At 40.0% G+C, this 13,716-nt stretch overlaps 1 protein-coding gene across 1 annotated transcript in view; it reads left to right on the top strand.

The window, feature by feature from the left end:
- Positions 1–13,716, top strand: part of ADGRV1 (adhesion G protein-coupled receptor V1) — a 560,737-nt gene that overhangs the window by 107,336 nt on the left and 439,685 nt on the right. Inside the window, exon 29 of the mRNA XM_065942069.1 lies at positions 1,750–1,965. Within this exon, the coding sequence (XP_065798141.1) occupies positions 1,750–1,965 (216 nt within the window). The remainder of the gene's footprint in view (positions 1–1,749; positions 1,966–13,716) is intronic.

The raw sequence follows: 13,716 nt of genomic DNA on the forward strand, positions 1-13,716 counted from the left end.
GGTAGAATCAGTGCGGGACCTGATAAGATCTCTGTCCTCTGCTCTGAGTGGACTCACGCACTTTCAGGAGGCAGTGTGAGAGGAGTGGGGATGAACTGACAGAGGGCAGGATGAGCAGCCGTGGATGGAGGAAGGTTATCTACCTGGTTTGCTGAGGAATTGCAGATAGGGAGCTGGAGCTCGGACAAACCCTTACATGATGTCTCTAAAATGTGTCCAGCAGGTTCTAGTCTAATGCCTTAGCTGACTACCTCATCCTCTTTGCACCTCTGATTCCTTATCCGTAAGACATGGACACTGTTACCCACCACATAGAGATGGTATGGGAATTAAATTACTGGATGCAAGGAAAGTGCTTGGAACAATGCCTGTCAAGTAGTGCACACTCATAAAATGTCATCTGCTGCTGCAACTCTGGGTTACTGCTATTTTCGCCCAATGTATTTATATTATATTTAATTATATCAATTTACAGTTTGTGATTTTAACTATATAATTTAGTGTGATCTGGGACTGTATCATTGAAATTAAATGGTGTCGTTACTTGTTTTAGATTACATTGTCTGAAAATACTGAATTTTATTCATTGTCACATGCTTTCAAATACCACCATTGTTGGAGATGTTCTAAATATGAACTCAAAATTGTTTACTTGTAATGTGAGCTTGCTGATGCTTCTTTTGTGTCGAACGTTCATAAAAATTGTTTTGGCAAGGATGTTGTCAGAATTGCATCTAGAAAGTACGTCAGGGAGAGTTTTGGGGGGGTCTTAAATGCCTTCAAAGTAAGTTTTGTTCTCCCTAAAATCAGTGGCAAGTGAGATGAGAGTCTTAAAGGTAGGCTTAGAAGTATAGCAGGAAAAGCATAAGTAAGCACACTCTTTTTATACCAGCTTTGAGATAATGTTGAAGCTGACTCTGTAATTGCATGACTATTAATTGAGATGGTGCAGGGGGAATAGGTTTGTGGGGAAGGACAGTTAAGCTCGAAGAGAGGCAGTAATTGAATTGGAGTCTGATGATATTTAGCTCCTCTTTGAGGACAAGGAACTAAATGACTTTCCTGCTCAATTTTGTAACTGTAGTGGCTTTAAAAAAATTTATAGCATGCTGGTAACTAATTGGAAGAGCATAATTCTGTAAGTTTCATCGTTATCTGTTGTAATATTTTGTGAAGTGATGATTAATTATCCTCTAATCATTTTTTCTTTTGAGAAATTTCTAATACCTATTAAAATAATCCTTGTAGGGTAATTATTCCTTTGCTATAGTAAAAATCACCCTAGAAGTTACAGGAAAGTAGGAACTTTTGTGTTTATTTTTGTATCCCCAACATCTAAATTCCTGGTGGTACATAGTAATCGATAAATATTTTGGATATAAATAGTAGAAAACACAAAATGATAATCCCATTTGGCTCATGGATCTTGCTGTGGCTTCTTTTAAAAAAATTCTTTTTATTGAAGTATAGAGGATTTACATGTTCTGTTTATTACTGCTGTATAGCAAAGTGATATATATATATACACACATATATATATACACACACACATATACACACATACACCACACATACATTCTTTTTCATATTCTTTTCCATTCTGGTTTATTACAGGATGTTGATCATAGTTCTCTCTGTTATACAGTAGGACTCTGTTGTTTATCCGTCCTATATATTGGCTGAGGCTTCTTGATGACTTCTGACGAGTTCTTAGAATTTTGTTATATTAGTTTTTCTTCTGTCTTTCAGTTCCAAACTCTCCACGCCTGGGGCCTAAGGTAGAAGCTATTGCTCAGTTGATTATCCTTGCCAATGATGATGCCTTTGGAACTCTTCAGCTCTCAGCACCAGTTGTTCGAGTAGCAGAAAATCACGTTGGACCCATTATCAATGTGACAAGAACAGGAGGAGCATTTGCAGATGTTTCTGTGAAGTTTAAAGCCATGCCAATAACTGCAGTAGCCGGTGAGAAAAGACATCTAAGGAGCAGTGAAGTGTTTTAGAGGGAAATTGTATCCTTGATTAAAAAAGCCACTCAAAGATGTAGTGAGAAAAATCAACCAGAAAGCAATAATACCCTTGCATCTTTTTATTATGTAAAAAGACTAGATGTTTTATTATGTATTTATGATATTGATTTTGCAGAATTTGTGAAAACTGTTGGCAAATTGTATGTGAATTTAAAAGGCTAATATGCACAAACCAATGAAAAGTAAACCAAGGAAATCATTGTTAGACTTTCTCCCTGTGTACTTTTAAGGTTTTTGGAAGGGATTCATGTGTGAATAATAATGAGGAATGCAGGATAACACGTGCAGCTGTGTAATTGCAGTATTGGGAACAGTTATGTCTCTCAACTCATTTATCCTATTGTTTGTTTATTTATGAAGAACATGGTAGAGACAGTTATTAGCATTAACTATTTTATGTATAAGCTGAAGGATTTTATTGCCAAATGCAAAGATTAGTAGACAACCTTGTTTCCTAGTTCAGTTATGGCCGCTTAGGGAGTTTTGCCCAAGAGCTATTCAGTTAGAACCTTTTTAGCGTGCACTCAAAGGTCATGGGTGTGAATGGATAGGATAACCCAATTGATATTTTGAAATAAATCATTTGGATGTGACATTTGCTTGAGAAGAAAATGAAGCAGGCTTACCTCGTCCCTGCTGTGTGTGTGAATGATGTGTGTGAGTGTGTATGTGTATGGGGGGAGTGTAGCCCAAAGAAATGCCTATATACAGAGGGCTTTACGCTTTGACAGATTGTGAGGATCGACTGTATTCTAGGAAATTGGCCTATAAACTCCGTAAGTGCGTGCAAGCTAAGTCACTCCTGTCATGTCCGAGTCTTTGCGACCCTGATGGACTGTAGCCTGCCAGACTCCTGTCTGTCCATGGGATTCTCCAGGCAAGAATACTGGAGTGGGCTGCCATGCCCTTCTCTAGGGGATCTTCCTGACCCCAGGGACCAAACCTGCATCTCTCCCTCTCTCTTTTCCTCATTTGCTGTTTGACCAGAGACAAAGCCACCCTGAGTGATATGCTTTTGTTGTTGTTCAGTCATGTCTGACTCTTTGTGACCCCCATGAACTGTAGCATGCCAGGCTCCTCTGTCCTCCACATCTCCTGGTGGTGTTGATGTTCAGTCGCTAAGTTGTGCCTGACCCTTTGTGACCCCATGGACTTCAGCACGCCAGGTTTCCCTGTCCTATATTATCTCCAGGAGTTTGTTCAAATTCATGTCCATTGAGTCACTGATGCCATCCAACCATCTCATCCTCTGTCACCCCCTTCTCCTCTTGCATTTAATCTTCTTCAGCATCAGGGTCCTTTTTAATGTGTCATCTCTTCGTATCAGGTGGCCAAAGTATTGGAGTTTCAGTTGCAACATCAGTCCTTCCAATGAATAGTCAGGACTGATTTCCTTTAGAATGGACTGGTTGGATCTCCTTGCAGCCCAAGGGACACTCAAGAGTCTTCTCCAATATCACAGTTCAAGAGCATCAGTTCTTCCGTGCTCAGCCTTCTTTATGGTCCAACTCTCATATCCATACATGACTACTGGATAAACCATAGATTTGACTATATGGACTTTTGTTAGCAAAGTGATGTCTCTAGTTTTTATTTTTTTTTTTTATTTTTTTTTAAATATTATTTTATTAGTTGGAGGCCAATCACTTTACAACATTTCAGTGGGTTTTGTCATACACTGACATGAATCAGCCATATAGTTACACGTATTCCCCATCCCGATCCCCCCTCCCACCTCCCTCCCCACCCGACTCCTCAGGGTCCTCCCAGTGCACCAGGCCCGAGCACCTGACTCATGTATCCCACCTGGGCTGGTGGTCCGTTTCACCATAGATAGTATACATGCTGTTCTTTCAAAACATCCCACCCTCACGTTCTCCCCCAGAGTTCAAAAGTCTGTTCTGTACTTCTGTGTCTCTTTTTCTGTTTTGCATATAGGGTTATCGCCACCATCTATCTAAATTCCATATATATGTGTTAGTATACTGTAATGTTCTTTATCTTTCTGGCTTACTTCACTCTGTATAATGGGCTCCAGTTTCATCCATCTCATTAGAACTGATTCAAATGAATTCTTTTTAACGGCTGAGTAATAGTCCATGGTGTATATGTACCACAGCTTCCCTATCCATTCATCTGTTGATGGGCATCTGGGTTGCTTCCATGTCCTGGCTATTATAAACAGTGCTGCGATGAACATTGGGGTGCATGTGTCTCTTTCAGATCTGGATTCCTCAGTGTGTATGCCTAGAAGTGGTATTGCTGGGTCATATGGCAGTTCTATTTCCAGTTTTTTAAGAAATCTCCACACTGTTTTCCATAGTGGCTGTACTAGTTTGCATTCCCACCAACAGTGTAAGAGGGTTCCCTTTTCTCCACACCCTCTCCAGCATTTATTGCTTGTAGACTTTTGGATAGCAGCCATCCTGACTGGCGTGTAATGGTACCTCATTGTGGTTTTGATTTGCATTGCTCTGATGATGAGTGATGTTGAGCATCTTTTCATGTGTTTGTTAGCCATCTGTATGTCTTCTTTGGAGAAATGTCTGTTTAGTTCTTTGGCCCATTTTTTGATTGGGTCGTTTATTTTTCTGGAATTGAGCTTCAGGAGTTGCTTGTATATTTTTGAGATTAATCCTTTGTCTGTTTCCTCATTTGTTATTATTTTCTCCCAATCTGAGGGCTGTCTTTTCACCTTACTTATAGTTTCCTTTGTTGTGCAAAAGCTTTTAATTTTCATTAGGTCCCATTTGTTTATTTTTGCTTTTATTTCCAATATTCTGGGAGGTGGGTCATAGAAGATCTTGCTGTGATTTATGTCGGAGAGTGTTTTGCCTATGTTCTCCTCTAGGAGTTTTATAGTTTCTGGTCTTACATTTAGATCTTTAATCCATTTTGAGTTTATTTTTGTGTATGGTGTTAGAAAGTGTTCTAGTTTCATTCTTTTACAAGTGGTTGACCAGTTTTCCCAGCACCACTTGTTAAAGAGATTGTCTTTTTTCCATTGTATATCCTTGCCTCCTTTGTCAAAGATGAGGTGTCCATAGGTTCGTGGATTTATCTCTGGGCTTTCTATTCTGTTCCATTGATCTATATTTCTGTCTTTGTGCCAGTACCATACTGTCTTGATGACTGTGGCTTTGTAGTAGAGTCTGAAGTCAGGCAGGTTGATTCCTCCAGTTCCATTCTTCTTTCTCAAGATTACTTTGGCTATTCGAGGTTTTTTGTATTTCCATACAAATTGTGAAATTATTTGTTCTAGTTCTGTGAAAAATACCGTTGGTAGCTTGATAGGGATTGCATTGAATCTATAGATTGCTTTGGGTAGAATAGCCATTTTGACAATATTGATTCTTCCAATCCATGAACACGGTATGTTTCTCCATCTGTTTGTGTCCTCTTTGATTTCTTTCATCAGTGTTTTATAGTTTTCTATGTATAGGTCTTTTGTTTCTTTAGGTAGATATACTCCTAAGTATTTTATTCTTTTTGTTGCAATGGTGAATGGTATTGTTTCCTTAATTTCTCTTTCTGTTTTTTCATTGTTAGTGTATAGGAATGCAAGGGATTTCTGTGTGTTAATTTTATATCCTGCAACTTTACTATATTCATTGATTAGCTCTAGTAATTTTCTGGAAGAGTCTTTAGGGTTTTCTATGTAGAGGATCATGTCATCTGCAAACAGCGAGAGTTTCACTTCTTCTTTTCCTATCTGGATTCCTTTTATGTCTTTTTCTGCTCTGATTGCTGTGGCCAAAACTTCCAACACTATGTTGAATAGTAGTGGTGAGAGTGGGCATCCTTGTCTTGTTCCTGATTTCAGAGGAAATGCTTTCAATTTTTCACCATTGAGGGTGATGCTTGCTGTGGGTTTGTCATATATAGCTTTTATTATGTTGAGGTATGTTCCTTCTATTCCTGCTTTCTGGAGAGTTTTAATCTTAAATGAGTGTTGAATTTTGTCAAAGGCTTTCTCTGCATCTATTGAGATAATCATATGGTTTTTATCTTTCAATTTGTTAATGTGGTGTATTACGTTGATTGATTTGCGGATATTAAAGAATCCTTGCATTCCTGGGATAAAGCCCACTTGGTCATGGTGTATGATTTTTTTAATATGTTGTTGGATTCTGTTTGCTAGAATTTTGTTAAGGATTTTTGCATCTATGTTCATCAGTGATATTGGCCTGTAGTTTTCTTTTTTTGTGGCATCTTTGTCTGGTTTTGGAATTAGGGTGATGGTGGCCTCATAGAATGAGTTTGGAAGTTTACCTTCTGCAATTTTCTGGAAGAGTTTGAGTAAGATAGGTGTTAGCTCTTCTCTAAATTTTTGGTAGAATTCAGCTGTGAAGCCATCTGGTCCTGGGCTTTTGTTTGCTGGAAGATTTCTGATTACAGTTTCGATTTCCTTGCTTGTGATGGCTCTGTTAAGATCTTCTATTTCTTCCTGATTCAGTTTTGGAAAGTTATACTTTTCTAAGAATTTGTCCATTTCATCCAAGTTGTCCATTTTATTGGCATAGAGCTGCTGGTAGTAGTCTCTTATGATCCTTTGGATTTCAGTGTTGTCTGTTGTGATCTCACCCTTTTCATTTCTTATTTTGTTAATGTGGTTCTTCTCTCTTTGTTTCTTAATGAGTCTTGCTAATGGTTTGTCAATTTTGTTTATTTTTTCAAAAAACCAGCTTTTAGCTTTGTTGATTTTTGCTATGGTCTCTTTAGTTTCTTTTGCATTTATTTCTGCCCTAATTTTTAAGATTTCTTTCCTTCTGCTAACCCTGGGGTTCTTCATTTCTTCCTTCTCTAATTGCTTTAGGTGTAGAGTTAGGTTATTTATTTGGCTTTTTCTTGTTTCTTGGTGTGCGCCTGTAATGCTATGAACCTTCCCCTTAGCACTGCTTTTACAGTGTCCCATAGGTTTTGGGTTGTTGTGTTTTCATTTTCATTTATTTCTATACATACTTTGATTTCGTTTTTGATTTCTTCTATGATTTGTTGGTTATTCAGAAGCGTGTTATTTAGCCTCCATATGTTGGAATTTTTAACAATTTTTTTCCTGTAATTGAGATCTAATCTTACTGCACTGTGGTCAGAAAAGATGACTGGAATGATATCAATTTTTTTGAATTTTCCAAGACCAGATTTATGGCCCAGGATGTGATCTATTCTGGAGAAGGTTCCGTGTGCACTTGAGAAAAAGGTGAAGTTGATTGTTTTGGGGTGAAATGTCCTATAGATATCAATTAGGTCTAGCTGGTCCATTGTATCATTTAAGGTTTGTGTTTCCTTGTTGATTTTCTGTTTAGTTGATCTATCCATAGTTGTGAGTGGGGTATTAAAGTCTCCCACTATTATTGTGTTACTATTAATTTCCTCTTTCATACTCGTTAGTGTTTGCCGTACATATTGCAGTGCTCCTATGTTGGGTGCATATATATTTATAATTGTTATATCTTCTTCTTGGATTGATCCTTTGATCATTATGTAGTGTCCTTCTTTGTCTCTTTTCACATCCTTTATTTGAAAGTCTATTTTATCTGATATGAGTATTGCGACTCCTGCTTTCTTTTGGTCTCCGTTTGCGTGAAATATTTTTTTCCAGCCCTTCACTTTCAGTCTGTATGTGTCCCTTGTTTTGAGGTGGGTCTCTTGTAGACAGCATATATAGGAGTCTTGTTTTTGTATCCATTCAGCCAATCTTTGTCTTTTGGTTGGGGCATTCAACCCATTTACATTTAAGGTAATTATTGATAGGTGTGGTCCCGTTGTCATTTACTTTGTTGTTTTGGGTTCACGTTTATACAACCTTTCTGCATTTCCTGTCTAGAGAAGATCCTTTAGCATTTGTTGAAGAGCTGGTTTGGTGGTGCTGAATTCTCTCAGCTTTTGCTTGTCTGTAAAGCTTTTGAATTCTCCTTCATATCTGAATGAGATCCTTGCTGGGTACAGTAATCTAGGTTGTAGGTTATTCTCTTTCATTACTTTCAGTATGTCCTGCCATTCCTTTCTGGCCTGGAGGGTTTCTATTGATAGATCAGCTGTTATCCTTATAGGAATCCCTTTGTGTGTTATTTGTTGTTTCTCCCTTGCTGCTTTTAGTATTTGTTCTTTGTTTTTGATCTTTGTTAATTTGATTAATATGTGTCTTGGGGTGTTTCGTCTTGGGTTTATCCTGTTTGGGACTCTCTGGGTTTCTTGGACTTGGGTGGCTATTTCCTTCCCCAATTTAGGGAAGTTTTCAGCTATTATCTCCTCGAGTATTTTCTCATGGCCTTTCTTTTTGTCTTCTTCTTCTGGGACTCCTATGATTCGAATGTTGGGGCGTTTCACATTGTCCCAGAGGTCCCTGAGGTTGTCCTCATTTCTTTTGATCCTTTTTTCTTTTTTCCTCTCTGCTTCATTTATTTCCACCATTTTATCTTCTACCTCCCTTATCCTATCTTCTGTCTCCGTTATTCTACTCTTGGTTCCCTCCAGAGTGTTTTTGATCTCATTCATTGCATTATTCATTTTTAATTGACTCTTTTTTATTTCTTCTAGATCTTTATTAAACATTTCTTGCATCTTTTCAATCTTTGTCTCCAGGCTATTTATCTGTACCTCCATTTTGCTTTCAAGATTTTGGATCATTTTTATTATCATTATTCTAAATTCTTTTTCAGGTAGATTCCCTATCTCCTCCTCTTTTGTTTGACTTGGTGGGCTTTTTTCATGTTCCTTTACCTGTTGGGTATTTCTCTGCCTTTTCATCTTGTTTAGATTGCTGTGTCTGGAGTGGGCTTTCTGTATTCTGGAGGTCTGTGGTTCCTTTTTATTGTGGAGGTTTTACCCAGTGGGTGGGGTTAGACAATTGGCTTGTCAAGGTTTCCTGATTAGCGAAGCTTGCGTCAGTGTTCTGGTGTGCGGATCTTGATTTCTTCTCTTTGGAGAGCAATGGAGTGCCCAGTAATGAGTTTTGAGATGGGTCTATGTGTTAGGTGTGACCTTGGGCAGTCTGTATGTTGACGTTCAGGGCAATGTTCCTGCGTTGCTGGAGAATTTGCGTGGTATGTCGTGCTCTAAAACTTATTGGTTCTTGGGTGGTGGTTGGTTTCGGTGCAGGTATGGAGGCTTTTGTACGGTCACTTATTACTTAAAGATCCATGTAGTCAGGAGTTTTCTGGTGTTCTCAGGTTTTGGGCTTAAGTCTCCTGCTTCTGGATTTCAGTTTTATTCTTCCTGTAGTCTCAGGACTTCTCCAACTATACAGCACTGATAATAAAACTTCTAGGTTAATGGTGGAAAGTTTCTCCCCCGTTAGGGATACCCAGAGAGGTTCACCGAGTTACATGGAGAAGAGGAGAGGGAGGAGGGAGATAGAGATGGGCAGGAGGAGACAGAGGGGGACTCAAGAGGAGAGAGACAGATCTACAAAGTTGTCTGATCCCAGAGTGTTCTCCGTAGCCCAGACACCCACAAAGATTCACAGAATTGGATTGGGAAGAGAAGGGGAAAGGAGGAAATAGAGGTGTTCTGAGGTAGAAAACAGAGTCAAGATTGGGAGAGAATAATCAACACACTCCTGAATAAAAATGGGAGCTGAATATTGGATTCTTAAATGTTCACAATTTATATCATATACTGAAAAACAAAAATTAAAAATGTAGAGTAGAGGTTAGACTCTTAAAAATACTATATTAAAAACAAAAACCAAAACACACAAGAAATTTTAGAAATATATATGAAGTTTGGTATAAAAATAGGGCTTCTCTTCTCTCTTTTTTTTTTTTTCTCTTTCTTCTGCAAGGTTATAGTGTATTGAAAATGAAAATTAAGGTGTAGTAAAAGGAGTGCTAGCGGGCTTTAAAAGAAATAAGAGAAAAAGAAAAAGAGAAAATAGAAGAGAAGAAGAAAAAAGAAAAGAAGAAAAAGAAAAAAGAAAGAGAAAAAAGATTGTTTGCCTAATTAAAAAAAATCGTAAAAATCTATGAAAATGAAAGTTAAGGAGTAATGGGAGAGTAATAGGGAATTTTTAAAGGAAAATAAAAGAGAACCAAGAAAAAAGAAAAAAAAATTTTTTTTTTCCTTACTTAAAAAAAAAGAAAAAAAAAAAGAAAAGAAAAAGAAAAAATATATCTAGGGATTTCTCTGGAGCTGTTGCGGTCAGTGTGGGTTCGGCTCAGCTTCAGATAGCTCCTCGTTCCAGCTTACACTTCTCGATATCTACAGGCCCTTCCGGTGTAGTCAGTCGGTGGTTTCTTCAGGGGTTTTAATCTGTTGCACCGGTCCCTTCTGAAGCGGTTCCCTTTGTTTATTTGGGTTTTGTTGCCGGTCTCTTCCGCGCCTAATTTCCACCCTGACACAGGGGGCGGAGGTGGATTCTTATTCAGGTAGCTAGTTCCGTCGCGCTGCGGCAAGGGGCTGTGCGGGGAGGGGCCGGCGCTCCCGGGAGAGGCTTGCGCTCTTTTCTCGGTCTGCGCTGCTCAGGCTCCAGGCTCTTCTGTCTGAAGCGTGCGCCACGCTGCGCGCGGCTCCAGCCCTCGGGCGATTCACAAAAGCGCGGCACACAAAGCCGGGCCCGCGCTCCGGCCCCACGCCGCCCGAGCGGCCCAGGCAGCCAGGCGCCTGACGGGCGCTCTCTCCCCGGGTGCGGCGCGTCTTCTGCCCTGCGCGGTCCCAGTCTCAGTCCCCGCCCGCGCCGGTCGGGCGTGCGCGCCCTCTGCCCTCCGCGTCCCCAGCCCCAGTTCCCGCCCGCGGTGGTCGGGCGCCCGCGCCCTCCCTCGCCGCGACCCTCCCGGCGGACTTCGGCCGCCCAGAATCTCGGTCCCTTTGTTCTGCGAACGGCCGGCAGTGTGTTCGGGCCGGTTAATTTTCTGTCTCTCTTTTGCTCTCCCACAGTTCAAGCTGGCAACTCACAAAAGCTCCCTCTGATTGTCCTCAGGGCACTCAGGCCCGGATCCAGCCCCAAGTAATGCCGCCCGCTCCTCTCCGTTCCGCCCCCACTTGCTGGTGGCGGATGCGGGCGTCTGGGGTACTTTTCTGCTGGGAGTTGCTTTTAGGCTCGTAATCTGTGGGTTTTATTTATTCTATCCCTCCCAGTCAGATTCAAACTCTTGAGATTCCAACACTTTCCCCAGGCCCGCCAGTGTGAGGGTTTCCCGGTGTCTGGGAACGTCCTCTATTAAGTCCCTTCCCGGGACGGATCTCCGTCCTTAGCTCTTTTGTTTCGCTTTTTATCTTTTATATTTTGTCCTACCTCCTTTCGAAGACAATGGGCTGCTTTTCTGGGCGCCTGATGACCTCAGCTAGCGATCAGAAGTTGTTTTGTGAAGTTTGCTCTGCGTTCAGTTATTTTTTTGATGAATTTCTAGGAGAGAAAGTGGTCTCTCCGTCCTACTCCTCCGCCATCTTGGCTCCTCCATGTCTCTAGTTTTTAATATACTGTCTAGGTTTGTTGTCATACCTTCTAAGACACAAGTGTTTTTTAATTTCATGGCTATAGTCACTGTCTGCAGTGATTTTTGAGCCCAAGAAAATAAAATCTGTCACTGTTTCCATTGTTTGCCCATCTATTTGCCATGAAGTGATGGGACTGGATGTCATGATCTTAGTTTTTTGAATGTTGAGTTTTAAACCAACTTTTTCATTCTATTCTTTCACCCTCATCAAGAGACTCTTTAGTTCCTCTTCACTTTCTGCCATTAAAGTGGTATCATCTGTATTTCTGAGGTTATTGATACTTCTTTTGGCAGTCTTGATTCCAGCTTGTGATTCATCCAGCCTGGTATTTTGCATGATGTACTCTGCTTAGAATTTAAATAAGAAATATGACAACATACAGCCTTGTCATAATCCTTTCCCAATTTTGAACCAGTCCATTTTTCCTGTTCCGTTCTAACTGTTTCTTCTTGACCCACATATAGATTTCTCAGGAGGCAGGTAAGGTGGTCTGATATTCCCATCTCTTGAAGAATTTTCCACAGTTTGTTGTGATCCACACAATCAGTGGCTTTACTGTAGTCAATGAAGCAGAAGTAGATGTTTTTCTGGACTTCCCTTGCTCTTTCTGTGATCCAATGGATATTGGCAATTTGATCTCTATTTTCTCTGCCTCTTTGAAACTCAACTTTTACATCTGGAAGTTCTTGGTTCATGAACTGCTGAAGCGTAGTTTGAAGGATTGTGAGCATTACCTTGCTAGCATGTGAAATGAGGGCAATTGTATGGTAGTCTGAACATTCTTTAGCTTTGCTCTTTTTTTGGTTTGGAGTGAAAAGTAGATCTTTTCCAGTCCTGTGACCACTGCTGTTTTCTAAATTTGCTGCCATATTCAGTGCAGCTCTTTCACAGCATCATCTTTTAGGATTTGAAATAGCTCAGCTGGAATTCTGTCACATCCACTGGCTTTGTTCACAGTGATTCTTGCTAAGGCCATCTTGACTACACACTCCAGGATATCCAGCTGTAGGTGAGTGACCACATCATCCTGCTTATCTGGGTCATTAAGATCTTTTTTCTGTAGTTCTTTTTTGTATTTTTGCTACCTCTTCTTAATCTTATTTGCTTCTGTTAGGTCCTTACTGTTTCAGTCCTTTATTGTGTTCATCCTTGCATGAAATGTTCCCTTGATATTGCCAGTTTTCTTGAAGAGATCTCTAGACTTTCCCATTTTATTGTTTTCCTCTACTTCTTTGCACTATTTATTTAAGATGATCTTCCTATCTCTCCTTGCTATTCTCTGGAACTCTACATTCAGTTGGGTGTATCTTTTCCTTTCTCCCTTACCTTTCACTTCTTTTCTTTTCTCAGCTATTTGTAAAGCCTCCTCACACAACCACTTTGGCTTCTTGCATTTCTCTTTTTTTGGGCTTTGGCCATCACCTGCTATATAATGTGTTGAACCTCTGTTCATAGTACTTCAGGCACTCTGTCTACCAGATCTAATCCCTTGAATCTGTCACTTCCACGGTATAATCGTAATCAGCAAAATAGTCCAAAATGCAGTACTTGGGTACAATCTCAAAAATGACAGAATGATCTCGGTTTGTTTCCAACAAAACCCATTCAATATCACAGTAATCAAGTCTCTGCACCAACCACTGATGTCAAAGAAGCCAAAGGTGAATGGTTCTATGAAGACCTACACCACCTACTAGAACTCACACCAAAAAAGATGTCCTTTTCATCATAGGGGATAGAAATGTAAAAGTAGGAAATCAAGAGACACCCAGAGTAATAGGCAAGTTTGGCCTTGGAGTACAAAATGAAGCTGGGAAAACACTAACAGAGTTTTCTCAAGGGAACATGCTGGTTATAGCAAACATCTTTTTCCAAAAACAAAAGAGATGAATTTACACATAAACATCACCAGATGGTCAATATGAAATCAGACTGACTATATTCTTTGACAAAGATGAAGAAGCTCAGCAAAAACAAGACCTGGAGCTGACTGTGGCTCAGATCATGAGCTCCTCATTGCAAAATTCAGGCTTAAGAAGAAAGTAGGGAAAACCACTAGACTAGTCAGTGACCTAATATCATATGACCTAAATCATATTCCTTATGATTATACCGTGGAAGTATAGAGCCTTAGACTTTACTTTTACCATCAGATACATCCACAGCTAAGTGTCGAGAAAGAAGTTCCCGCTTTGGCCCAGCCACTTCATTCTTATTGGAGCTATTAGTAATTGTCCTCGTCTCTTCC

This window comes from Muntiacus reevesi, chromosome 1 (genome assembly GCF_963930625.1).
Source record: "Muntiacus reevesi chromosome 1, mMunRee1.1, whole genome shotgun sequence".
In the NCBI taxonomy this organism is placed as follows: Eukaryota; Metazoa; Chordata; class Mammalia; order Artiodactyla; family Cervidae; genus Muntiacus; species Muntiacus reevesi.